Source organism: Pithys albifrons, chromosome 16 (genome assembly GCF_047495875.1).
Source record: "Pithys albifrons albifrons isolate INPA30051 chromosome 16, PitAlb_v1, whole genome shotgun sequence".
Taxonomy (NCBI): Eukaryota; Metazoa; Chordata; class Aves; order Passeriformes; family Thamnophilidae; genus Pithys; species Pithys albifrons.
In genome coordinates, this window is record NC_092473.1 from 8,128,463 (window position 1) to 8,154,538 (window position 26,076).

Below are 26,076 nucleotides of genomic sequence, written 5' to 3' on the forward strand. Positions count from 1 at the left end.
CTTTGAAAACAATGTTGCCTTCTCCATTACCAACTTAAGAACAGAGTAGGCATTTAGAAAATGTCTATATTGGAGGTTATGGAATGCTAAAAGATGTGTTTCAGAATTACCCAGCAACATGGATACTTCTGTTCCTCTTTGAGCTTAGCTGAAAAAATACCTAACTTATATCTCACTAGTTCTATGTGCTGCTGCTTTTGAGATCTGCTGATAAACCTTCAGAGCGTTCATAACTTGTATCTGGGTTTTGAATTGTCTTATCTCTGCCTTTGGGTAAGGTTTGGAGAAAGTAGAGGGAAAAGATTGTCTCTTTCTTCGTACCTGAGCAGCAGCAGGCATTGGACTTCGATATCTTAGGCACTTGTCCAGCAGAAAGAGGTAACTGCTCTGAACGTGGGTGCATACGTTGGAGAAGAAACTGCTGCATTGACTCTTGCAGTTTGAACTCTCCCATCCCCTCCCACATTACCCCTTTTTGTGCTGTATTTACTTTAGCTTGCTGAAGAGATCCATTTCAATACTTGATTCTGTTTTTATTTCAACTCTCTAGAAAATGAAGTGCTTTAACAAAAGTCACAGTAAACAGCAGTATCTCACAGTGTATGTTTGTCTCTCACATTGTTGTCTTGGGATTCCTGAGGAGAGACTTGGGGACAGCTCTGACTGCAGCCCCTTGCCACTGTGGGAAGCCCAGGAAGGCTTTCCTGTCTGCTGCCATCAGGTTTGTTAAAGCAGCATCTGAAAGATGACTGTGCCAGAGGCTCTGCAGCTCCAGGGGTGGCACGTGCAGGAGGTAAACCTGCACTCCAGAAGAAAACCAGGCATGAACCGTGAGGTGAACAGGTGAATCATTGCTACTTTCCTCATCTGCCAGTTTGCTATGCTGCAGGGATCAGAGGAGGGGACTTCCAACCATGTAAATTCCTTGTGGCCAAATTCAGTTTGGGAATGTTGGTATCAATGTTTGGGCATGCTCTACTGTGACCACCTGTCACTTGGCAGGGCTGCTCCAAGCCTTCAGCAGAAGGAGTGATGCTCTGCTTCCCACTCCCAGCCATGGTCCTCTCCTGGATCCTTGAACCCCTGTGGAGACTGGCTCTGTTCCTGAAGGCAGTGTCACCCTCTGCACAGCATCTCCACAGCTGACAGAGAGATGGAATGGATCTGATCCCCAGCTGCCACAACAGGCATCCCATTGCCTCTTCTCTGCTCCCTCCTCCCTCGGTGTTTGTGCATTTTGGAGCTCCAGCTGCTGCCTTGGAACTCACATCTATATAAAAACAGCACCCAGGTGAGCAGTCCTTAAGACATTGATAAAATACAACATCTGTTCTGCCTGGAGCTTGGGATAAACTATAAGCAGTTAAGTTTGCTTGCTACCAGTTAAATTAGTCCTTGCTGTCCATAAAATCTTACTGGTTTTTAAAAATAATCTGTGTAATCTTTAAGTATGGCAGATACTTGGGCTCCATTTATAGTATAAATTGGAAATGCTGTGGTCTTTTTGCTTTGGCTTGTTTGCTTTTATACCAGAAAAACTTCAAAGTTCTGACTGTCTCATTTTCAACAGTCAACTGAGGTTTTAGTGTGTGGAAACAGTGCAAATGGAATTGCTAAGTTTTTATGGAAATATTTGTGTCCCAAGTCACCCCTTTTCATCTACTCACTGCAGTTACAGCTCAAACAAGCTTTGCTTGAATGTCAGGAGTTTTAGAGAGAAACCAAATAACTCAATTATGAGATGAATTATTCCTGATAGTGGTGGTGGTGTGGGATATTCCATGAGCGAGTCATGCAAGGCCCGATTCTTCCATCAATCTGTAGAATAGTCCCTTCTGAGCTATTATGTGTTCTGGAGTATCAAATTCAGCAATTTGACCATTTTCCAAGACTAAGATCCTGTGAACATTAAAAGAGAAGTGTAAGTTTGGGGATACACCAGCAGCTGTAATAAACAGTTATTTTTACTTTGTTTTAAAATAAATTTCAGCACTTGCTGATTATCCAACCAAGCTTTCCAACAGCTTTTCAGCTGGGAAAAAGTGGTGGAATAGAAAGAGGTTTCTGATGAGTGACTATTCAAGTACTGAGTTTGGGAGGAAGGTTTTTTGCCAGCTGAGACTGGAGTAAGATTTGTGAATGAGTATTTTAGTTTCACAACTTCTAGATGATGTGAAGAGCTGCAGTTATGGTTTCACTGTCAGTGGTGGGGGAAAAAGGGTAGGACACAGCATGAAGTGCATGATGTGGGAGTAAACAGACTCTGATTGACCTATTGGTGCCTGGCTGGTTTGAGAGATATCCTACAATCTGTAAAGCAAAACTGGGAGAGTTAAACAAGAAAAGGACAGAAATGAAATTGCTGTTCACTGACACTGTGTGGTGTGTTCAGTCACACAGGCTGCAGTGTCTTCCCTCCTCAGGAACGTGGCTGAAGGCATTACCTGTCGCAGTCCATGATGGTGTTTATCCGGTGAGCTATTGTTAGCACTGTGCTGTCTTTGAACTGAGTCCTCAGGGTGGACTGAATCTGAAGATCAGTTTCTAAATCTACAGCTGCTGTGGCCTCATCTAAAATGAGGATTTTGGCTTTCTGCAGAAGGGCTCTGGCCAGGCAAACCAGCTGTTTCTGACCAGTGCTGCAAGTAAGAAGAGGGATGGTAAACTGAGAGCTGTAGTCACTTTTCCCTGGGGTCAGAATACATGATTAATTTGAAATTAGTAATGAAAAGGTGATTGTTCCCTTTCTCTGAAAGGATGATTGCGGCTGGTGGCACTGCAGGCAGGTGAAAGCATGAAACAGCCTAAGGAAAAGAAGGGAGGGTATTGCTGTGGCACCCAGGAGATCTGCACTTGGAACAGAATTCCAGGGTTTTAAGTATTGCACAAATGCAAACCCTCACAATGAGTATGTCTCAAAGGTCTTCTACTTGGATGTCTTAGGATTTGATTTCATGCTAAACAGGACAATAATGCATCAATTTACTGCCTGGACACCATTTCTCAAAAAAACCCAACAATCAAACAAACAAACAAAAATTTTTTTAAAAAGAAATTAGCCACCTCATCCAACTAGCTGTTCTCCTAGCCCAGGAGCTATCACTGCTCTGCTACTGTCTTTCTGCAGGTAAGGTACCTTAGGTTTTCCCCTTGGTCAGTGCACTGATATTCCAATTGCTCTGGCAGATCTGCGACAAAGTTCTTGAGCTGAGTCAGTTCCAAAGCTGTCCAAATGTCTGCATCAGTGTATTGGTTTAATGGGTCGAGATTCATTCTTAGAGAGCCAGAAAACAAAACTGGATCCTGAGTACAGAGACAGTACAAAAAACTCCTGTAATGAATTACAAAAACAAGCTCTCTGGTTTTCCCTGTTGGGGAATCTGTGACTAATGTTACATTGAATGGAGGATGAGCATGGCATAGGTTACTTCCAACTCCAAAATTTCAGAATGCCCTTCCTCTCATAGAATCTTTATAAACTCTTCCTAAATGTTCAAGACCTACTGCTCAAGGATGTAGAAATGAACTTCATACCTGGGGAATGACAGTTATCTTGGTTCTAAGGTCATGGAGACCTAGTTGAGCAATATCGTGCCCATCAATTAGAATCGCTCCTTCCGCAGCCTCCACTAATCGCAGCAATCCTGCAGCAAGAGTAGATTTCCCAGCTCCTGTTCTTCCAGTTATGCCAATCTGTAAAGTGCAGTGGAAAGTCTTTGCTTTTGAAATTGATTGTTTTCCCACAGCTGGACAAACCTGTCATGTAGTTTCTCTTGGCCTTTTGAAGAGAGACAGCTTTGCATGTATCAGATTTTTAGGACTGTTCAAGACTCACATAGTCTAGCAATATATTCTTAAAGGGAATAACTTCTATTTGTAATTGTTTTGTATGAAAAGGAATCATGAAAGCCTTTGATGAGAAGCATAATTACAAGACTGAGCAGTTGGAACAGGGCCTTCATGTGGCAGTAGAATTAAAAAGTCAAATTGCTTTGCTGTAACTTTGCTAACCTGTGAAATGAAATTTCTCTCAGGAGAATGTCTGGTATAAGCAGCAAGCCTGGAAACCCTTCTTTGTGTGGTATGCGGTGTGAGAGATGGGCTCAGGCTTAACTGCAGCTTCATCCCTGCAAGTTCTGTAGCTCAGTGTGGGGCAGGGGCTGCCACTCCTCAAATCTGGTCACTGCCCAGCACTGCTCACACTTGTCATACGAGTGGCTTTTCCTACCTTCTCTTGCCCATTGATGGTTAGACTGACACCCTTCAGTGCCAGCTCCAAATCTGGCCTGTATCGCAAACTGTAGTTTCTAAATTCAATCCTTCCTTCAGTGAGCCAAACTTGACCTTCAGGTTTGCCATTCAGAGTCCAGGGTGCCTGAACAGATGAAAACAAACAGCAGTGTATAAAGCTGAGTTAAATTACCAATCAAGTGGCCATACTGGAATGGGAAATTTATGAAGACATCTGTGCCAAGTCCCCCTAGTCTGTTTACTGCTTCAAGAGAAAAAGGCCTCTAACTTTGATACTGCAGATGGTGACTTTTTGCTTTATGCAGAGAGGCCAGTCAGCTTAAGTGAAAATGGGGATGAATATTTGTTCGCATGTTGGAGTTGTGACATTATGAGTGGTTCAATAAAAAAGATTTATATGCCCCTGCAAAGAGGACTGTGAAAGTCTGCTCTCTCAGGGCAGCATATGGAGATGAAATTTTAATGATTATAGAACAAAAATTATTGCACTGGAGAATTTTAGTGGCTGAAAGGCTATCTAGCAGCCATCAGTTATCAGAGAACTGTATCTGAAGTCACACAATAAATACTCCAAATATGGGCAGAAAATATGTCCCATTCCATGAGCGTTACCAAGTGAAGCTATTTTAATGGCAATCCAGTGCTTAGCTGTCTTAAGGAAATAACGAGCATTAGAGGTTATAAAACAAATTGGTCAGTTGGATAAAAACCAAATGCTGCAGTGTTTTAAAGGAAATACAACTGTCCTTTTAGAAGGGGAGAGCTAGGGTTTTTTTCAGGTGGAACAGAAAAGTTACTCGTTTAGTTTGTGCTAGTGAGGTCAGCAGTGGATTAGCTACCTCCTTAGGAGTCCTCAAGTATTCCCTCACTCTCTCCACAGAAACAATGTTGTTCTCTATTTCTGTCCAGGAGCGCACCATCCAGTTCAGAACACCAGTTATCTACCAAACAAAAAAGAAGCATCAGGGCAGATAAAATTAAGTCTTGACCTATGCTTGTGAGTTACCCAGTACTTTGTCTTAGTGTTTATTTATAAGGACCTCCTCATCAGCTAATTACATCAGGAATTAAGTTACATCAGAATACTGTAAAATCCTAAAAAATAACTGTGCGTTTTTGTGAAAGTTTGTAAAGCTGTGTTAAAGACTTAGTCAGCTCCTCCCATAGCCCCTTCAGCAAGTTTATAGAGAATGAAATGCTACTGATTGGATGCTAAAAATGTAGTTATTTCTTTCTTAGGCTATTGTGTAACTGCTCTACAAGCAGGTAAGACCTTACTTCAGCTGCTCAGGGCTTGCTGTGACTTAAATATGAGTTCAGATGCAGAAGGAAGATGCCTTGTGCATATATTTATGAGGTGCATTCCCTAAGGGGCCATGTGCTCCAGATGATCTGGGTTTTGCCAATGACAGAAGAGTTTGGTAGGAAAAGGCATCTAGAAAGGCACAGAAATAGTTCACGATTTCTTAGAAATTAAAATACAATCACTTTTCATAAAAGACAAGCATGGTATTATTTCAGCACTGGGTACCTGAAGAGCATATGAAATGGAGAAGCCAGCAGTTCCTGGACTAAGGTGTGTTCTGCCCATTGCTGCAAATAGTGCTGCAAACAACACAATGCCATTGCCCAGAAACTCCAGGTTTGTAGCCAGCCACCTGCAAGAGGAGGAGAGTTACTGTTACTAGGTGCCCTTTTCCTTTCGCCCAAAGCAATGTGATTGTTTTGCAGAACATTTGTGGAGCTGCTGGGAAACAGGATGCTCAACAAAGCTCTTGTCACACTCTGGTTGCTCTCATCCATGAATGGCTACAGTCTGAACTGGCTGGTTTATGGTCTCTGTTAGGATTTTCTCCAAGGCCTGTTGGATGAGAGCAGCCAGCACCTGGTTTCTTGGATGAGTTGGTCTAACATATCTCGCTCTTTCTGGTACTCCTCTCTCATTTTATGACTAGTGGCTCGTGGCTCTGTGGTCTGATGGGTTCTGCAGGTACCACAGGCCTCATGCCTACTGCCATGGGATGATGGGCCCCACCAGGCATATGTTACACCTTCCTCCATTTTGGGCACCAGGTGATACCTTTGGCAGCCTTGGCATGTGTGTGTCTGTGCCTGGCCACACAACAGAGCTGGGAACATGTTGGTTGTGTGAGGGCTGCAGTGCAGCAGATGAGAGGCCACCCTACCCCTAAAACACTGCCTCACTCTCATGTGTGAACCTCCACCTGAGCCCCAAGAACAGCTGTCCCCATTCTCCTTTCCATGAAAGATAAAACTGCAGATTTGTACCTGTCTGCAACAGCTCCAGGGAAGCATATTCGCTGATTCTCATCCACTAGAAAATTGCTCTTCAAAATAAACCTCTCCTGGTCCTTGTAAGCACGGATCACACTGCTCCCTTGGAAAGTCTCTGAAATGTGGGAGTAGATGGGTGACCTGCTGGCAGCCTCCATACGTCTCAGCTGGCAGGAGGTGATGACATAGAAGTGCTGGTACAAAGGGAAAATGGGAGGGGAAGTCATTAGAAGGCTTATGTATCCATGGAGGTGCTCTACAGAAAATTTGGGAAGGCTTCAATAAGTGCAATAATACGTTCTATTCTAGTGTTACAAAACCTAATGAGCAGGTAGAAGATGCCCTTAAAAGATGAGGTAGTATTTCTACCTGTGTTTTGTCTTGTTTTCGTTGAGAATAACCCCATGGTTGTGGGAAAGGAGTCAGGTTGCTCTTCTGAACTCAAAAACCCCTCTAAACTCACACTCATTTCTCCTGTAGATGAGCCCTTTGCTCAGTGGGGAACAGAGGAATACTTGCATCCTGACTTGCCCTTCCCTCATATTCAGTCTTAGCTGGCAAAGCATTTGGGGTTTCAGAGCCCAATGGGAGGCCTGTATGGCATTCATGGATATATTAAAAAGTGGTGTAGGAATTCTGAGGAAAGGAAAAATGTTTTTTGGTCTTGATATGATTGAAGTTATGCTGATGGAGACAAGGAATATAGCTCTAAGTAGGATTTGATTTAGCTATCAGAAAAAAACAAGGCTGTTTGGGAGGGTTCTTGGAAGCTTTGGGAGGCAGAGGTGATGTGGGAAGAGCCGCTGATGTTAACTCTTGTTCAGTTGCAATTCAGAATGATGAAACTAATTTCTTCATGTCTCTGCTCCTAAGAAATGGGAGGAAGATTTCTGCAGGGATGTGGCTGTGCTGCTCCAGCCTCTCCTGTCTGTATCTCTGTGAGCTCCTACCTGGAATGCAGCATAAAGAACAGTCAAGGGCACTATGGCCATCACTGCCCACGGTGTAGCCACTATAATCACAAGGTAGATCTCCAGTAAGTTGAACAAGAATCCCAGGAAGGACTTCAGCTTGTCAGGGATGACAGAATCAACAGCATCCATTTCCCTGGAGAAGCGGTTCAGCAAGTTCCCAATGGGTGTTTGCTCAAAGAATACCACTGGGGATCTAGTGACATTCCTCAGCAGCTGCAGGAAGAGCTGGTGGGAGGCTAACACACCACCCAGCAGGACTGCTGCTGTGGAGGCAAACCTGCTGAGGGCTGCAAGAGAAAAGAAAGTATTATTAGTAGGTCTGAACAATCCACATTGGAGTTCTCTGCGAGATCATGATTTAAACTTAGTACTGTGAATGCTGCACTAGTGAAAGGAGCTAATTTTCTCTTGAGTAGGAATTATTCTGCAGCTCTGAGACCTGACTTGAGCTGCCCTTTCTGTAGGGCAGTTACAGAGCAGTCGAAGACCTAAGCAAGCCTGATGGGGGCCATGGATTTAGCAACTTAAACATGCAGCACAAGTTTATTCCTCACAAAATGAGCTTGATTGGAACTACTTTAAATTGATCAGTGGTACTTTTTAAATAGAGTGACCAAAAGAATTGTGGTCATTTTAAGATGAAAGCTATAAAGAAATGTAGACCTCCACAAGTTCCTCTTTTTTTTCTCTCTTTACAAGTGAAAGACAGCCAAGATTTAGTTCAGCGTGGAGAAGAGCCAGCACTTGCACTTTGATATGATCAATTTATGTTACAGGCATGGAAAGAGATAAGAGGAAGAAAGATATGCAGATGATGATGGATATCGAGCAGGATGGAAAAATAAGGATGTAGTTTTTTTAATTGCTGAATGTTTTTTAGGGGCTCAGGTCATGTAGTTCTAGCAGGAAATACAGAGGAAGACTGTATGGTCTGCTGAAAGGCACAGGGGAAACCCCTCTAGTGTTCTATGAACACAGAACATACCATGAAGTAGAATGTCAGGCAGTAACACTGAAAATGTTGTTCAGATCCTTAGAAATCCTCTTTGTGCATCAGAACCTGTAGTTTTAGGTCCTGTGCCAAACCTTTCGGGTTGGTGCCAAAAGCCCAGGAGGCTGAAAGCCCATGGGCATGCACTTGTTTATATTCTGAGAAAGCATCCTGGATATAGGGAAGGGAGATGGGAATACAGAGAAGAATTAGGTGAGCAACTTAAACAAACCTTGAACTACTCCTAATGCACCAAAGACTCCAACTCTCAGCTCCGTGTGCTGCTGTGTCCCGTTGTGAACAGGGTCATCTGCCCACATGCTGAGCCAGTAACCCCGAGCAAACGACAGAGCTTGCTGGCAGGAGAAGGACAGGAGGATGTACACACACAGGGCCAAGCCTGTGGCCTTCAGGTAGGCTGCATAAACCCCAGCACTGACCTAGAGAGAGGCAATGGGGGAAAGATAGGAGGAGAGGTTGGGAGGCTCAAGCTATTAGCAAGAAAAAGCAGCTCTGCCACAAGGAATGATTTATTATGGCACATCTAGTTAATTATATGTCACAGCCATAGCAACCATGTTAATCCTTTTTTTGTTTTATCTGTGGATGAATAGTGAATGCCTATTTAAACAGATCCCTGGTGTTAATGATGAATATCAAGTGATGGATGCTATTGCAATAGGCTCTTGTTGCTTCTGGAATGCACAGAGTAGGCTTTCCTTATGCTGGGCAGTGGCTTTCATGTGTTCTCTATGTGAGTGGGAGCTGTCATGTATCACACTGACTGCCTGTATGAGTAACTGCTGATAGGAGAGGTGGGGAGATCCTAGTCTGGCTAATGCTGTGCTTCCCTAGAGGAAAAGTTGCTGGCATCTTTTGGTCTGTCTTTTACTCTCATCTCTTCACAGTACCAGTAGTCTCAGCTGTTTGTTTCCTCCCCACATTTTACTACTGCTGCAATGTGCCCTGAACACACCTCATCCATATCTGACTCTTCCTGACTGGAATACCATGTCTGCTTTTTTTCTTTCATGATACCCTCCTTGCCTCAGCCTTTTGAGGTGTTTCCTTTGGATAAGATGAGAACATGATGTGCCTCTTGCCCTTTCCCACCAGCCTCAAGAGTTTGTAGACAGGCTGAAAATTACAAGTCACTTGTAATTCATTCTGTTTTGTTCCTGACCACCACCTCACCCTGATGGCCTCAGTGTGCTTTCCCCCTTCAGGTCAACTCTTGATCAGGATCTCTCTCCTCAAAAAGTCATATATTATTTTCCCTCTCCCTCTCATTTTCATACTGTGCTCTCTGCAATGGATGTTCATTATTCCTGTTTTTGAACACGTGCTGGGTTGGGGCATCCTGGGAGGTACAGTTTGCATAGGCTGTGCTAGGTAAAACAAGGCTGAAATTCTTTGTCTCAGTCATAGTGCAAAGTTGTACAGCTCAGCTGACTTCCCTGGCACTGTTTTAGCTCAGGCTGCCCTGCCTGCCATGAGTGTGATAACCCCACGGGACGTGTCCTTGCCTTCACAGGAAGGTGCTGTGCTTACCCTGCCATGCTGAGTTTTGTCTCCCTTAGTTACTCTTCCTTCAGTGGCTGCAGCACTGTTACAGTCTTGACTTAGAGGAATGGTCTCCTTTCCCGCAGCAGCAGATTTGACCGAATTGCCACTTGGTTAAGAAAACAAAAATCCTTTCAATTTTTAGCCAGGGCCATGAGTATTTTAAAGCTGCATCTTCCATACCCATCCACCCCTATATTTATGCTTGTTTTGAGGGCTGCAGTTTTTGGGGTCCTCCAGAGTGACCCCAGCCATTGTCTATGTTTGTCATAGGGATTGGGCTCTATCAAGCCATTAACAAGCAATGGCTTAAAGCATTCACTTGCTGTGGCTATTTTGGAATGAGTCTGACTTACAGGCCCACTGGGACCTGAACAGCAAGCAAGTGTATCAATCTGTCTTGTATGTGAGCTCTGTTCTGGTCCTTGTGAAATATAGAGGAAATGTTAGTCAACATCCACATTCAAGAGCAGGTTTTTACCTGTTCTTGAGTTTTGCTTGTTTCCTCATTAATTTACAGATCAATCCCAGAATTGTATCATACTCAGTACGAGCCTCCATGTAGGCTTGTATGGGCTTTTGGAGTGAGTTCTTCAGTGTCTGAGGCTGCTTTAAGCTTACCTAAGGGGTTTCTCCTGAGATGGACCATTTCTAGAGGTGATGATGCCTTTGGTGTCTCCTCTAGCTGTGAAATAAACACATTCTTTTCTAAATACTTCACACAATCCTTTCCTGTCCTGCATAATCTTTGAAAGATTGGTAATACAGAGGAAAGATTAATTACAAGGAATGGTTTCTAAGTGTAGAAATGTTAAGGTGAACCTTGAAAAATAGCACATATAGTAGGTAATTCTGTTCACTGCATGAGCGTTTTCTACTAAGATGGATTCAATAATCAATTTTGAGATGATGAATCTGCTAATTTGAGAGGCATATTTTTCCCCACACAAAGCAACAGCTTACTGTGACTGGATCTCTGCTTTAAATGTCCATAAAAACCCAAATGTGATACTGAGGAAACAACTGACTGATAGAGTTAGGCAGGATGATTCCAACCCATTTGTGTTACCTGGAAAACCAGTGAATGTCTTCTCTTCTGCAGGAACGTGTGAATGAAGAAACTCTGCAAAGGCCCCATTTCTCTGTAGAAGTTCTTGGTAAGAACCAGTTTCGGAGATCATTCCATCTACCAGGAAAACAATGTTGTCCACTTGAGGCAAAATGTTGACTGTGTGAGTCACCAGCACTCGGGTCTGCTTGAAGCAAGAGGGAATAGTTACAACTGTCCTGGTGTTTCCCTGCCAACTCGAGCTGTTGCACTCAGCTGGCTACACACATGTAGGAGAGGGCATAAGAAAAGTAATTTGCCTTAGATAAATTGTCATGTTCTGTATTTCTAATATACATTCGAGCCCTTTGAGTACTCCTTAAGCCTGATACATTCTTCTTAGCCAGTCATTCTGTCTCAATGCAATAATTGTATTCAGATACTTGCAACCAATCCTCATGTAGAGAAAAGTATTTATATTCAGGTTTCCTGTTTTAATTGGAATTTCTAATGCAAGAGATTAGCTGTTTTCCTTCTATAATGTGAAACTGAATTGAGTATTTCTAGGCAGTTTATACCATGAATCAAATACAGCTGCCTTAGCATCCCTTGTCATGGGATATTTATTACCATATTTATTATCCAGATTGACAGCAGAGGAATACCAAGGGATAACAAAACACAACCAGTGCAAAAAGAATGGAAGAGAAGATGGATTGTAAGACTGACATTTAAGTGATGAGAATTGTAAAGACACCACTGAACCATTCAAAAGTGATGGGATTAGATATTATGATGATACAATTTGCTGGAAGAGATCAGACAGCTCTTCTTAACTATGCTAGGGACAAATCTCAGAAAGAGAGAAGGATAATGTTGCCAGAAGGCCAAAGAACTGTAGAGCTGATGTAGGAGTAAGGCTGGAACTTGGCACATGGTTTGCAGGAGGATAAAGACAGTCTTACTCTTCCTAGGTGAGGTTCCCTGCAGGACTTGCACATGCAGTGTGGCTTGCAGAGGTTACCCATTCCACTGCTGCCACTAGCAAAAACAATCTGTGAGCCTTGGATGAAGCGAGTAACCCACCTTACTGGAAACATTTCAGGGACTCTGCTAATTAGCTCTATCATGCAATTGTTTACAGTTCAGGATTTATAACACACCTTGTCCTTCAGCAAACCGTTGGGTCCAAGAACGTGTTCAAAGATGTGCTGCCCAACATGGGCATCCACAGCTGAGAGAGGGTCATCGAGCAGGTAAATGGAAGCCTTCTGGTACACGGCACGAGCAAGGTTCACTCTTTGCTTCTGCCCTCCAGATAGATTTATTCCCTGTAAAAATGTATTGGCTCCATTTATTTCAAAGCTACAGCATATTTGCCAACTCTTCACTCCATTTTGCACTGAGGTTTTATGAGTTACCTATTTTTAAACAAGTGTATCTCTCTCTCCCTCCAAATAGGGCTCTTGCAGAGGCAGAGTCTGTTGAGAAACTCCACCTTCCTGCAAAGGAGCACCCAAGAATGGCCTGGAGTTGTTGATTTCTGTCTTTAACATGTCTCTGGTTAGGTTAACTGTCAGGAGGTGGCCTTAAATTAAATCATGGCTCCACTTTCCAGAAATTACTGAGCATCTGCCTCCTGCAAGTTTAGTTTCATTGTAGGTGTTTTAAGAAGGACACCTGAAGCAGCAGATACTCAGGGAAAAGTTGCCCAGAATATAAACCTAAGCCATACCTTCTCTCCTATTTCACTCTTCCGCCCTGCAGGGAAGCTCTCCAGATCAGGGTGCAGTGCACAAGAGTCTATCACTCTACTGAACCATGTTTCATCCATCTCTTTCCCAAAGAGAATATTATCTTCTACTGAAGCATTTAGTACCCAAGCTTGCTGGGGGACATAAGCTGCAGTGTCCTATAAAAGTGGAACAATGTTAGCAGTTGTTTCCATAAGCTCAGTTTGACACTGGGGGAACCCATCTCCAAAGAAAAGCTCTCCCAGGTACAGAAATCTGGAATGATCATCACCATTGACAGGTCTCGGAGGGCTTTGCAAAAGTGAGTCTGCACAGTTACTATCTTACAGAGGAGGAAACAGAGATGCAAGTACATGATGAGATTTACCAGGATGACATTCCCGCTCACTGTCAGAGTGGGAAATAGAACTGGATCTTTGCAGTACTCTTTAGCTCCTATTTCCAAAGAATTCAGCACCTTTGTATAATTAAATGTGGACTGTTACATAAAACCTTTGTTAAAATTTAGCAGTAAAATGCATTTTCATCAGTTACCTGATACCTTGCTTAATACTTTATGGCTCCTGAAAACAGGAATTAATTAGAAGCAAATGCTCAGGGGAAAATTTACCCTCATAGTCACGCAGCCCTCCAGCTTCTCCAGCTCTCCAAGTAATGCTGACAGCAAGGATGACTTCCCAGCACCCACTTGGCCAACCACAGCGAGCAAAGAGCCTTGGGGCACAGTAAGATCTATCCTATGGAGAGAAGATTAGTCTTCTTATGACTAATGACTTTTAGATACACTTTCTGAAGAAAAATTTATAAGAATTCTTGCTATTGTAGGAATAAAAATGTACCCAAGTAAACCACCCTAATTTCATCCCTTCAAAGACATCTCCAACCAGAAAGTCCCCATCTGAATTTCAAACTCAGATCCAGACACAGATCCCCACTCAGGGGATTGGCTAACCTAAAGCACTGGATATAAAACATTCCTGAACATCAGTGCTTTTCAACACTGTTTCTTCTCTCAAATGTCAATGCCTCTTGAAATAAGCATGTAGCGATGTCATTTATAATACCTGCACACCATCTGTTCTACCTTTTTGACTTAAATTACTGTCATTTCATTTTTGGACAAGAAAATAGTGTAAAGAAAACAGTCTGCATGTATCAAGGCAATATCCAAATACAGGCACCTCCCCATTTATGTGCTCCCAAACCAAAAGGCAAGATTATGTTTTATAATTTTCAGAATTCAACATTAAATATGAAACAAACTCAGAAACCTCTGGATATTCCACACTGGTTTCACTCAGGTCCATTCAGCATCCACCCTGACCTTCAGAACTGAGATGATTAAAGGTAAGTCTGTACCTTCTAAGACAAGGAGAAGTTTCTTTGCTCCAGCAAAAAGTCCCATTTCTTATGGTGATACTTGACTGTACTAAAATATGAAAAGAAATACAACACCTGTAAATTCAAATGGTGCTACAGAAACATCCCTATTTATATGATTTTATCTTTCAGTGTGTATTTATATTACAGAAAATGAACTCTAAGTATGAAAAAAGGGTTAAATTACCAGATTCGATTTTATTGTTAGAAATAAATAGGCCTGAGAGATAAAGTGGCAGTAAGGGGCAAATATTTTTCTATTGACTATGGCAGGCCCCTGAGTAGAAGCTGAACAATTGAAATGGCTCCTCTTATAGGAGTTCTAACACAAAATCTCACCCCAGCCAGAAGTGCTTTTGCTTGAGGTCTCAGGATTCAGTTCTTCCAGATTCAGAAAAGCTGCCAAGCGGTTTAAAGAAACTTTGGCCTGAAATGAAGCAGCAAAAAGAAAACGGATTTTAGAGTAGAATCCAAAAATCCAAAGTGAAGCCTCAGAAACCCACTTACAATATTGACCAGGTGCTATGTTTAAGGTGCTGTAGGCTCAGATGGCCAAATGCAGCTCTTCTGATGTTAACTGCCTTTATTTCCACTTAGCTTTATAAAAAAACCTCATATTCTTCCCTGTGCTTTTGGGTCAGTGAAACTGGTGCTTTTTTCTCCAATTCATCCTGTCAGCTTTCCAGTGGTGGTTTCTGTACATGAAAAGCTGTGACAGTCTTGGATTGTAAGAGGGAAATGAATTTCCTAATACCTTACTGGACAATGATTTGCTTTTTTCTCTGGCCTGGGCTAACAGGGTTTCCATGGATCTCCTATGGAGATTTCCCTACATCTACTCTGATTTTGGTGATTAAAAACAGAACTGGAAGCACCTCTGACATGTAATGGTGCTTGGGATGAGCTCCAAAAGACTTAAGAATAATTCTTGTTGATTATTTTGTCAGTATAGGGAGTCTGTCTGAAAAACAATGCTACAAAGTACCTTTACTTGCAAATCCTTGCATTTCACTGATTCGCAGAAGCCATTAAATAGCTGATGAGCAAAGCCCTAAGAAATCCCAATGTTTATCTGTTAACAGTGGGATCTAGGAAAACCCCTTATGGCCAAAGGAATTAACCTGGACAGCAGCATTGATGGAGAAAGGCAGGAAGGAGTTTGCAGTGTTGAGAATGTTGATCAGTGTTAAAGACACAAAGGCCTTCTGAGCATCCAGGGTGTGTGTGTTATCCACCAGTGTGTAGACAGCAAACATGACCAGTGCAATCTGAAAGGGAGCAAAGGAAAAGCAAACCATTTGCTTCAGACAGGGAAGAGGATGGTTCAAAAGGGTAACAAGCCCCTTCCTGAAGACTCCGAATCCCTTTTAGTTAAACCGAGGCTATCACCCCTGTGCACAGTACTCATCCCTTTGGTCATCACAGCCAAACGTCTTGCAAGTTGGTGACAGAACCAAGTTGATCATTTGATGCTTGTTCAGCTTTAAGGAAGTTTTGGTGCTGCAACCTCAGCAAGGTGAAAGCACAACAGTTTCCCATTGAAAACACACAGGGCTGAGCTGCAAGAGCAGAAGTGGCTGCTGACTGTGCCGTGAACTCTGTCCAGCTTGGAGGACTCCTGATGGATCTTGCAAAGCAGGCTCAGGCTGCCTGGAGCATAATGCCAGGCCAGATGACCTGTCCATGGAACTGTTAGGACAGTGTAAATATGTGGCTGATTCCACTGGGGCTCAGCAACTCCTGTGAGACCACTTACTCCTCCAGGCATGTATAATCTTTAGCTAATCCCACAGGATAAGCTTTTCCCACAGGAAAAATCTGTGCAGGGAGGAGTACAAAGAGAAATGGAAGCAATAGCACGTGATTTATGTAGGAAGGTGATCCACTCACCAGGAAAGTTGATGAATGAAAAGAAACTAGGGATGCTGAGAAGAGAATCTGAGATGTTCTTAGAGCCTCAAGTTCCTGCTTCCGGATCCCAAGCACTTTCTCCATGAAGGTTTTCTCCCAGCCATACAGTTTTATTGCTTTAATGTCACTGAGAATGGCATTGGTGAGTTTGGCCCTCTCATCTTTATGTTTCATCTGAATCTCCTGTAATACATGTTTGTGTTATTTAATAGGTTGATAGTTTAATGGTGCAATTATTCTGAAAAAATACCTTATTCCTGTATCTAATTTCCCTGCAGTTGAGCTGTGTATACTGTTTTGCTTATGAATCTTCCAGGCTGGGAAATATTCTGCTTGTCATCTTCAGAGCTTTATTTTTACTGGCAGTACATAAAAAACATAGAAAAGGTGGGCAAACATGGTAAAAGACTGAATATGCAAGAGCTTAGTCTAAATTCTAAGAAGCTTTGCAGGCTTCAAATCTTCCATTATTCCTTCACACAGTCATGGTAAGCAAGAATAATAGATATTAAGACATCATGTAAATCACTAAACCACTTCTTTTTTATAAAGCAAAATGTACCTGAAACTGACTCCTCTTCTTGGTGATCACAAAATTCAGAGGCAAAAGAAAAAGGAATACAGCAACTGCAGTCAAGGCAGAGGGCCCTAGGAGCTGCCAGGTGAGAAAAGGAAAGAGAAAGAACTTGTGATGATGACTAGAAATTATTGTTTTCGATTCCCCTTGCTTGCCTTCTCTCTTACTTGAACTTATGCATAACATCCCCCATGGCTAAGGCTTTGCTCTAAGCCTTTGCCTTTCCTGGGAATTGTGCTCCCTAAGCACTGTGGATTGCTAACTACCCAGACAGGGTAACTCCTGTCATCAGCTCTGCTGAATTTATTTGCTTCCTTGTTAGGAACTAGATTAGTGCTGAAAGTGATCCAGCAGCGCTGGCAAGTTAAGCCATTCCTGTTTCTTCCCACATCCTTGGATGCCTTAAGGAGGACATCTTGTGGCTGGCTTAAGTCAGGGATCTGAAACAATACCAGGTGTTGCTTAAGAAACAAACCCAAATCCTCCACAAACTGTTCTTGCAGCACAAATAATGCAGCCTGTCTGAATTTCCATCAACGGGTGAGATGAAATGGTGGCATTATCTTGTGCACGTCCTCTTGGACCACATTATGACCACTGTTCATAATGACTTGTGTGTCAAAACAGAGAGCCTGGTTCTCATGTTTAGATCCATCTCTGCAGCGGCTGGAGGGGTGAGTGCTGGTGTACACAGAGACAGAAAAGTCCTGTCTGAACACTAGCAAAGGGTTAATTATGCTGCAACTACATGAGACCACATTCAGCTTGTCAACATCACTAGGAGAGGGATGATAACTTTCCAACAGTCTTCACCATGACTGCTTATTTTTCAAGCTCACAGTTTCCTGCCAGGCACAAGGCACAATTCATCCTGGATAGAAAAGGAAGGTCTCAAAGGCTCCTGTGAATCAACTTTCTGCATAGTGCTCATACTTCCATTTGGTGTGCTTCCAAAAACAGGGACTAAGAAATAGGGCTTTGTACTGCTGAGAAAAATATCAAACATCAATTAAAAATGGATCTTTTAGATTATCATTCATTATTTCTAATTCAGGTTTTGTTCTCTCCTTGCTAAACTCCTTGATACCTATGGAATTCAATGCATCCAATACTCTTTTTGAATGACATGTAACTTTGCTTCAAGCTGTGTCACTGATCTTGTGGTAAACAGGCTTCAGGATGAAGTCTGCCAAGCTGCTATTTCAGATCATTCCCCCTTGTGTTCTGGAATTGTGCCAAGGAGCTGGAACTGGACTTTCAGCCTGTACTGGGACACCATCTTTTGGTTGAAAAGAGAGATCACAGAGGAAAATTTGGTGCAGAAGTTTATCAGTCTGCTGAGAATAACCATACTCACAGCCTTTTCCTTAAAAAAGAGGCTGAATGCTGAATACACAGGGGAGAACGTGAGGTGAAGGATCAGATAAGAGTCCTACAATAAAAGTACCTTCCAGAAAGAAAAGTAAATGCACTATGTTAAAGAACTAAGGAAAATATGACAACTTCAGGTTATTCAAACCAGTAAAGCTCTGAGTGGAATTTTGAAGAGTCCTTTTTCCTTGCATATCTAGAACAGAAAGGCATTGATGACTACTGTCATGTTTTACCTGCCACAGGAAGACAAAGCAGATGATAATTCGAATAGGAGCAAGCCAGGTCCCATTAAAATAGATAATCAGATCCATTAGCTTTTGGACATCAACAGATACCAGGTTGACAATTTCACCTATGGTTGCTGCTTTCCTTGATGCATTTGACATAAGTAGGATCTAGGCAGGATAGCGAAGAAAGAAAAGGCATCATCAAACAACAGTTGTGGTTGAAAAGTCAAACAACTTTCTTCATAAAGAAACAGAACAAAGAGAGGGAGGAAAATGTCAGATCGTAGGTATTGAAGCCATGCTGCTGCATGTGACTTCACTTTAAGATGAAGCATTTACTCCTTTTCTCCCATCCATCACCTACAACATAAGAAAGTTTATTTTGATTTTTGCTCTTTTCTGAGAAGTTAATGAAATAACTCCCATATGCTGTTCAGAGATGAATATAGCACAGAGTTACATCCTGTTATAGCTAGGAACATTGTACCAACAATGTTGTAACTACTAATGTAGGGCTAGGAAAAAAAAAAGAAGGAAGCTGCAGACTCACCTTCCTGTACACAAGGCCTATTACTGCAGTTTTCAGTCTCAGCCCCAGAACAAGACACATATACATGTAGCGTTGCTCAAACAGAGTCTGGAGACAAGCCAAAAGGAACATGGTGAAGGCATAGAAATAGCCAAGCCAGCTGGGTGCTTCTGGATCTTCAAAGAACTTCAGGAAAAGGCTGCAAGACAGGGGCAGAATGTTGCTGAATCCATGAAGAACTGATGAAATATCAGACACACAAACTGGCAGAAATACCAGGGATTTTTCTGTATTCTCTCTGGCTGAGGTTTATCAGTAAAATAGCAGAAGACTTGAAAAAACTGCTGAGTAACCTGATTTTTGACATTTAGGTACTCTTGGTTTTGAAGCAATCTCTGATCTCAGCATCTTCTCAGGGGAGATGTCATTTCCAGTGTTAAGGATGGCTCCTGAATTTCATGAATTTGTCAGAAATATGCAAAGTGGTAGCTGTAATCTAAACCAAACCCATAACAGGAAGTCATTTCCAGAACTTCTCTTAATGACTGAGAAGGGATTTTGGCCTTGAAAATATACTGTAATGTAGGTTTATGTTGTACCACTACAATCCACAAAGCATTATGTCAACTGACCAATGAAGTTATTTAAGATGTATAGGATGCACAGCTGTGCTTTTTGTAATTAGTCAGAGAACACAGAGCCTTAAGGCTACAGCAAGTGGCTGACAGCCTGTGCAAATGATGTGATATATGGAACCCTCCAATAACCTGTTCTAGTAAAGTTGTCACATGGTTTAGTGCATCCTGTCCTTTCCACTACTGGAGTACAGCAGTGGAGATAGCGTGCACAACTTTGGACAGTGGTTTGGTGCCTTTTCCTTCTGAGCTGACAGTGGGCTAAGCTCAAATGACAATTCAGCTCTTTTCACCAGCAACAGAAGATTTCAAAAGGCAAATGTTTTTGTGTCCTTTTCTGTGTGTGCTGGCACATCTCTAAGCTGGCACACAGCAATCTTGTACATGTGAGAGAAATACGCTATAAATATGCACATACCTCAGTAACTTTGGGATGGAGAACAAGAAGACATCACAGATAACTAAGCAGACAGTGCTGAGAAGGAAATATGTTCCAAACATGCTCCAAAACATTTTCAGTAAGGGCCTGCTCTGACTGTGCTGTGATTGCAGCAGAGCCTCTGTCTCTTCAGCTTCTGCTATGCCAGTTTCAGTCTTCTGCCCCTTTTTAAATGTAGCAGACTCCATTTTTCTGAGGAGAGAAATGATGAGAAAGATAGCAACAATTGCAGAAAGTGTGGGAATCTTGTACTTTCAAAAAATCATTAAAAATATCTCGCACCAGGTCTCATACCATGCTCAGTATAAATGCTCATCAAAAAATGACCCCTCTCACAAAAAGTTAGTTCTGTGCTTCCAGGAATGGAAGGATGTTCTCCAACAAATTTTAACACTTAAAATCAGATTTTGCACAAAGGAACTCACACACCAGCACCTCTGAGTGTGTTTGCTTGGATCACTTAGACCTGCCTGGCTGAGCCCATGACATGCTCTCTAGTCCAAGTACTCACTGCTGAGTCCTGCTGTGACATTTCTTCCACTCTCTTTCTGCCCAGGCAACAATTTCTTCAGAGGAGTCCTCTTTCCTCACTGGCCACAAGTCATCCAGGCCCAAGGACTGCTGAGAGCCTTTCCAGAGAAGCCTGGAGAACACACAGACTGCAGTCAGGTGAGTGCAGGAGGATTTGTGGTGCATGCATGTAATGCTTTCAAAGCAGATGGGCACTGAGTTAGTGCACCACAGTGAGCACACGGGGACTAACTTGCATTACAACACTACTTAATAAGAATGTTCAGGAACAGCAGTTTTGCTTTAAATGCCTATGCTATCCTCTGTCAGCATAATGAGGATTTGCAAGTAAGACCTAATTTCTGGTCCATTCTGAGAGTCTTGGGCAGTGGGAGACAAAGTGCAGTTTAACTTACTCTGCGTTCAGTGAAACACAGATGAGACCTTATCATAGCAGATATTAGGCTCAAGGAATGTAATTCTTTTACTTCTGAATGCTCAGCAGCAGACTGGGCCTATGTCCTCTTCACTGTTTTCCCCTGGTCCAGCATTTGTTACAGGAAGGTCTGGCAGGCTGATAGGGCTTTCATCTTTTGAGACTGATGAGATCTATTTTATGCTTGAAACGGTAGTTTGGGGGGCAGAAGAGAATTATCTAGAATCACAATTTTATGTTTTGAACTACTTTGAGAAAAGTAAGTTAAATTTTCATAATTTGATCTTGTTACAATATCCCAAGCCCCCAGAGAAAGAATTTGAATCCTCACTTCATAAGCCAACTCAGGGGCTATTTTCTGCTGCTTGCCATCTATGCCCTCTCTTATGCTGCTGTTTCTTTCTGATATTCTAACAAAACCATGTCTTCTGTGTTTTCTTACCCAGAGAACCACCAGTACGTGATTTTGGAAAGAAAAGAGCTGCTGGCTTCTGGGCACTGATTCTGATGGGAGAGAAAACGTGTGGTATTTATATATAGAAAAGTGCATGTGTCACATGAATATAATTCCCTTCTGTGCTTCCCTAGGAGAAGAAATCAAAGGGTTACCCCCAGCCCTCAATTCATTGACCCAGACAGAATAACTGTATTATGGAGGATCAATGTCTTTGAATAATATTTCAGATAGAAGAAAAAAGAACATAATTCTTCATAGCCAGAGACATTTATTTTCTTTAAGCACAGAACTTTGCCATAGTCATACCACCAACAGAGTACTGCTGCACACGAGAGCAGCAATAGGGGAAGCAATAGGAGCCCTCTCTATTGGTTTCAGTGACAAGAAACATTACTATAGATACAAGGATTTTAGTTCTGAAAAACATACATACAGAGACAGAGTACTGTTATTCCAAATTCTGCCTATTACCTTTTAAAACCATTGGCCTTTATACAGACTGATGCATCTTATATCACCCACATATTCATGTTCCTATGTATCCCATAAATGTCAAATCCCATTTCAGCAATGAAGCAGTGCCTTGGAAAAAGCTGTGCTGTACTTACAGGAGTGTTGACATCTTTGGAGAAGAAAGGAGGGTGATCAACTAAGCAGAATAACACAAGTTCTCCTAGTGCCAGGCTAGCATAAAGGAAAGTTGTAACATGGTGGAAATGGTCTTCCAGGAAGCCCTAAGAAACAGAACACTGGTGAGAATGAGGAAATGAACCTTCATGTTACATCAGCAGGGAAAGATTATTTCTCATGTTCTACCAGCCATGAGCTCTGGGTTTTGGTTTGAAGCATGAGGTGGATTAATTTAAGCTGTAGTTGTGTAGAGCTACATACATAACTCCTGAAACTGGAATATCAGAAAATGCTAAATAAGACACATTTATGATTCACAGTGACAGTTTTATCATGAGGATTCATAGTGTTCTAGTCAAGACAGATATCCACATTCCATAATTATTCATGGAACTTGGAATGCTCTGAGGGATAAAAGCTCCTTGCTCACCTTGTGGGATGAGTTGTTGATATAATAAAGCACCTGATAAGCATCTAAAGGGCTCCACAAAGGGCTTTTTAATTCATTTTGTAAATGAGAAAGAACAATGGAAAAGTCTAAATATTTTTCAACAGTTTATTGGTAGCCTGAGTATCCTTCAACACAGCAGGAACATGCAAGTTCCCAGCTGTATTTTGTTTAGTGGTTATACTTTTTTCCCCTTATTAGTTAAAACACAGAGATAACAAACTTGTTTATTCCTTGTTGTGATGGAAAAATACAACTGCTCATTTGAGGAAAATGGCCACTAATAATAAGTCTCAAATGTGTAAGCCCAGCAAGCACTCCTCTGCAAATAAACATCCAAATAAACAAAGTGTCATCAATGATTTTTCTCAGCCCATATTTTAAGAGAGGAATTTGGTTCTCCCTCTCACAATCAATTGTTGTTTAGAGACTTCATACCCTTGCACATTAAAAATATATGATTTCACTTACTCTTTCCAGGACACGTTGAATTTTGAAACTAAACATCACACCTACAGCCACAAATGAGAGCATCCAGTAAATCAATAGGATCCCTGAAGACTGGATGCCCATCTTTCTTTCTGCTTGGGTAAGGAAAATGGCAAGGATCTGTGAGGAAGTACAAATTTGTCCAAATAAGTACCTGGTAATGGAATGCCAAACATTGTTATCAAATGAATGAATATAATACATAAAAATCAGTTGTTTCTTGCACAAACATTTCAAGATGTTCAGAGATGTGGTATTGTTCCTGAAAGGCTAATACTGAACACCATTATGTACAATTCTGCATTCAAGAATGTCTCTGCAGAAAGGGCAAGCAGTAAAACTAGAGATGGGCCAACAGGCAAGGTGTGCTCTGCCCACAGAGTTCTGTTCTATAGGTGTAGCCCCACTGGCCTCCCCCAACTCCAAACCCCTGATGTGTCACACGGAAGAAATGCACAAGTGCTTCTCCAGCCTTCCCCAACAGCCAAATTTGTGCTCAGAGATACTGAGAAACATGGGAAATACCAGGTCTGTCCCAGGAGAGCTAAGCCTGGTCACATGCAGACAGACAAGGGAGGAATTACCGTTGTGATTCCCATCACAGCAGGGCTAATGAAGAATGCTGGAGCCCGTGGGATTCCTTGGTTTATCTCCCACAGCATGAAGAACACATTAGAAAAATTCAGTATTACCAGAATGAATCCAAGGACCTGGGGTAGAGACAAAAAACACATGTTGAAATGGATGGAAATGATGGGACAATCTTATCAAACTGAATGCTCCAAGCAGCCTGCATGGTAATGCTGGAGGAGGTGGAAGAGCAGGTTTGGGTCAGAAAGTGTTATGGGAAGTGACAAATGGAAGGACAGGGGAGAAGATCTTATGAGACCTCCTAAAACTTTATTTGATTTATACTGGCCTGACTTGAATCAGTAAATGTCAAAACAAACACAGATTATCAGCAAAGAGTTAATGATTTAGAAAAACTAAGGTCTGCATCAAGATTGTAAGAAGGTTAGGATCAAACCTCCATGCTCCAGCCTTACCATTTTGGTTTTGAAGATGCGGGACATCCTGATATATCCTCTGTTCTTGTGTCGAAGATACAAATAGTAGAAAGGAAAACAGATCCAAAGATAGGCACAAGGGATCCAGACAATGACTGAGCTCTCAAAGCACCAGGTAAATCCTGAGGTGTTTGTTTGCCAGGTCTGGTTCCAGTCCTGTCAGAGAAACAGAGAAGTGAAACAGTAAAGAAAATGTCACCAAGCTAATGCAGATTCTTAATGCTGAGATCTACCATGTTCGTGGAATTTGATTTAGGGTTTCAAATGTAAAAAACTTTTGGCAACAGAGGGGCTGCTGGAGAATTGGAAGGTGTCACAGGGAAAGAAGACTCAGCAACAGCAGTTCAGAGGGAATTGAAGTAGAAAGGACAAAAAAAGGATTGGAAAAGTGAAAGATATTAAAGAAAGGACGTGTAAAAACTACAGAGGAAAGAAAGGTAATTTAAGTGACTGAACATGGAATGAGAAAAGGTAATTTGGGAATGAACAGATTATCAGCATTTGGGAACCATCAGAATAGACAACAGGGAATGACTGCTGCAATGGAGATTACAAGGAAAAAGTGTCCTAGTGCATGAACTGCATTTCCTCACCTGTGTTTATAAACCTTTTGTGACTTCTTGCCTGAACAAACATTGGATCTCATCTGCCAGCATAACACTACTGAAAATACAACAAACTGTATGTGAACAGGTAAGGGTATTTTTGTTTCTTCAGCTGGTGGAGGTGGTTCAAGGCCTTTATGTGGAGGATTTAGGATTTGATGCGGAGCATGGCTGAGGAAAGGAACCCATGGAAAAAAAAGGTAAAGGATAACGGCTCACAAATTATTACGGGAATTTATTGACCTTGAGGATGGAAATCCATGTGAGCCCGGACTCACCAACTCATTAGAGCCCTTTTAAAGGTATTCCTGTGGTGGGTCCTTCAATGGATAATTTCCAAAGACAATAAAGGGACTAATTTCAGTATACCCTTCCAGTAGTGCAGTCGTCACATGCAACTCATCAAACTCACTGAAATTGACAACAGCTTGGGCTGTTCTCTGTCTGGACGAAAGCTTGTCCCTGGGGTGCAAAGCCCGTACCAGCAGCAGCCGCGGGAACGCACATCACTGCTCGCACTGCACAGCCCCGCAGCAGGGGCTGGGGCAGGAGCCCCGCACACCCGGAGGGGCCCCGCACACCCGGAGAGACTCCGTCGGTGCCGCGGCGCTCGCTCGGTCACTCACCCGGGGCCGGGCGGAGCCCTCCCGGGGCCCGCACAGCGCATCACCCGCACCCATCGCCCGCGGCTCGGCTCGACCCGGCTCAGCCCGCTGCCCCGGCGGGGCGGGCGTTTCCTCCTCGCTGGGCAGGAGCGGAGCCCCGTCCCCGGGTGTGCGAGCGGCTGCCCAGAGCCCCGAGCGCCCTGCCCGGCCGCGGGCAAAGTCCGGCGGGGGCACGGCCGGGCAGCGGCGAGGCGGAGCCCGCGGGCATTCCGAGTGTAGCAGCTCCCTAAACACGGACACAGTCAGGTTTAGGAAGAAGACATTGTTAATCCTGCGTAGGGTGGAGGTTTCGCAAATCAGACGCGCCAAGGGGTAAGAACGACATGTTTTACAGAGTAAAGTTGCTATTGCATGAACCCGCCTATCTAATACATATTCTCCGCCCACACGATGCGTATTTATATGTGCGACGTAATCTCGAGCAATGCTTGAAACAAGAAGTTCTTTACTGAGCAATTTCTGTTGTAGAAGTTGTCCGACGGCATTAGTTATGTTTACAAAAGGTGAGAGCATTCAGGTTGAAGGTATCAGTTCCTTTTGTCAGTTACCTGACGACATCCCATTTACAAAACGTGAGAATCACAGAATCAGCTAGGTTGGAAAAGTCCTCTGAGATCATGGAGTCCAACCTGTGACCCAACACCACCTTGTCAGCAAGACCATGGCATGCAGTGCCTCATCTTCTTAAACACTGCCAGGAACGGTGACCCCATCACAACCGTGAGCAGCCCATTCCAATGCCTAATCACTCTTTCTGTGAAGAACTTCCTAATATGCAACCTAAACTTCCCTTTAATTTGATAACCTCCCAGGCGCAGCTC

At 42.7% G+C, this 26,076-nt stretch overlaps 1 protein-coding gene across 2 annotated transcripts; it reads right to left on the minus strand.

Moving 5' to 3' along the window:
- Positions 1 to 301: 301 nt before the first annotated feature.
- Positions 302 to 25,573, minus strand: ABCC6 (ATP binding cassette subfamily C member 6). Of its 2 annotated transcripts, XM_071570753.1 has the most exons (31): positions 25,217 to 25,573; positions 23,965 to 24,141; positions 23,503 to 23,628; positions 22,901 to 23,038; positions 21,960 to 22,085; positions 21,337 to 21,398; positions 20,460 to 20,591; positions 19,928 to 20,140; positions 18,896 to 19,073; positions 18,352 to 18,513; positions 16,730 to 16,822; positions 16,147 to 16,350; positions 15,378 to 15,524; positions 14,596 to 14,683; positions 14,236 to 14,305; positions 13,487 to 13,613; positions 12,858 to 13,034; positions 12,286 to 12,453; positions 11,144 to 11,327; positions 10,696 to 10,759; positions 10,063 to 10,183; positions 8,744 to 8,951; positions 7,497 to 7,807; positions 6,541 to 6,740; positions 5,783 to 5,909; positions 5,091 to 5,192; positions 4,229 to 4,375; positions 3,535 to 3,693; positions 3,137 to 3,303; positions 2,445 to 2,639; positions 302 to 1,899 (listed from the first exon to the last, which is right to left on the minus strand). In XM_071570753.1, the coding sequence occupies exons 1-31, from the start codon at positions 25,268 to 25,270 to the stop codon at positions 1,791 to 1,793; spliced, it is 4,536 nt and encodes a 1,511-aa protein (XP_071426854.1). In that variant the 5' UTR covers positions 25,271 to 25,573; the 3' UTR covers positions 302 to 1,790. The 2 variants fall into 2 exon arrangements, with proteins under 2 accessions (XP_071426854.1, XP_071426855.1); XM_071570754.1 differs by lacking the exons at positions 7,497 to 7,807; positions 8,744 to 8,951.
- Positions 25,574 to 26,076: the final 503 nt, after the last annotated feature.

Bases quoted from the DNA above. Each gene is read 5' to 3' on its own strand.
- ABCC6 (XM_071570753.1), bottom strand. From the start codon at position 25,270: ATGGGTGCGGGTGATGCGCTGTGCGGGCCCCGGGAGGGCTCCGCCCGG. The intron at 5,910-6,540 runs GTACAAATCTGC...CTCCTCTTGCAG, and splicing joins CCTGGAGCTGTTGCAGACAG to GTGGCTGGCTACAAACCTGG. The intron at 5,193-5,782 runs GTACCCAGTGCT...TTTGTTTGGTAG, and splicing joins CCATTTCATATGCTCTTCAG to ATAACTGGTGTTCTGAACTG.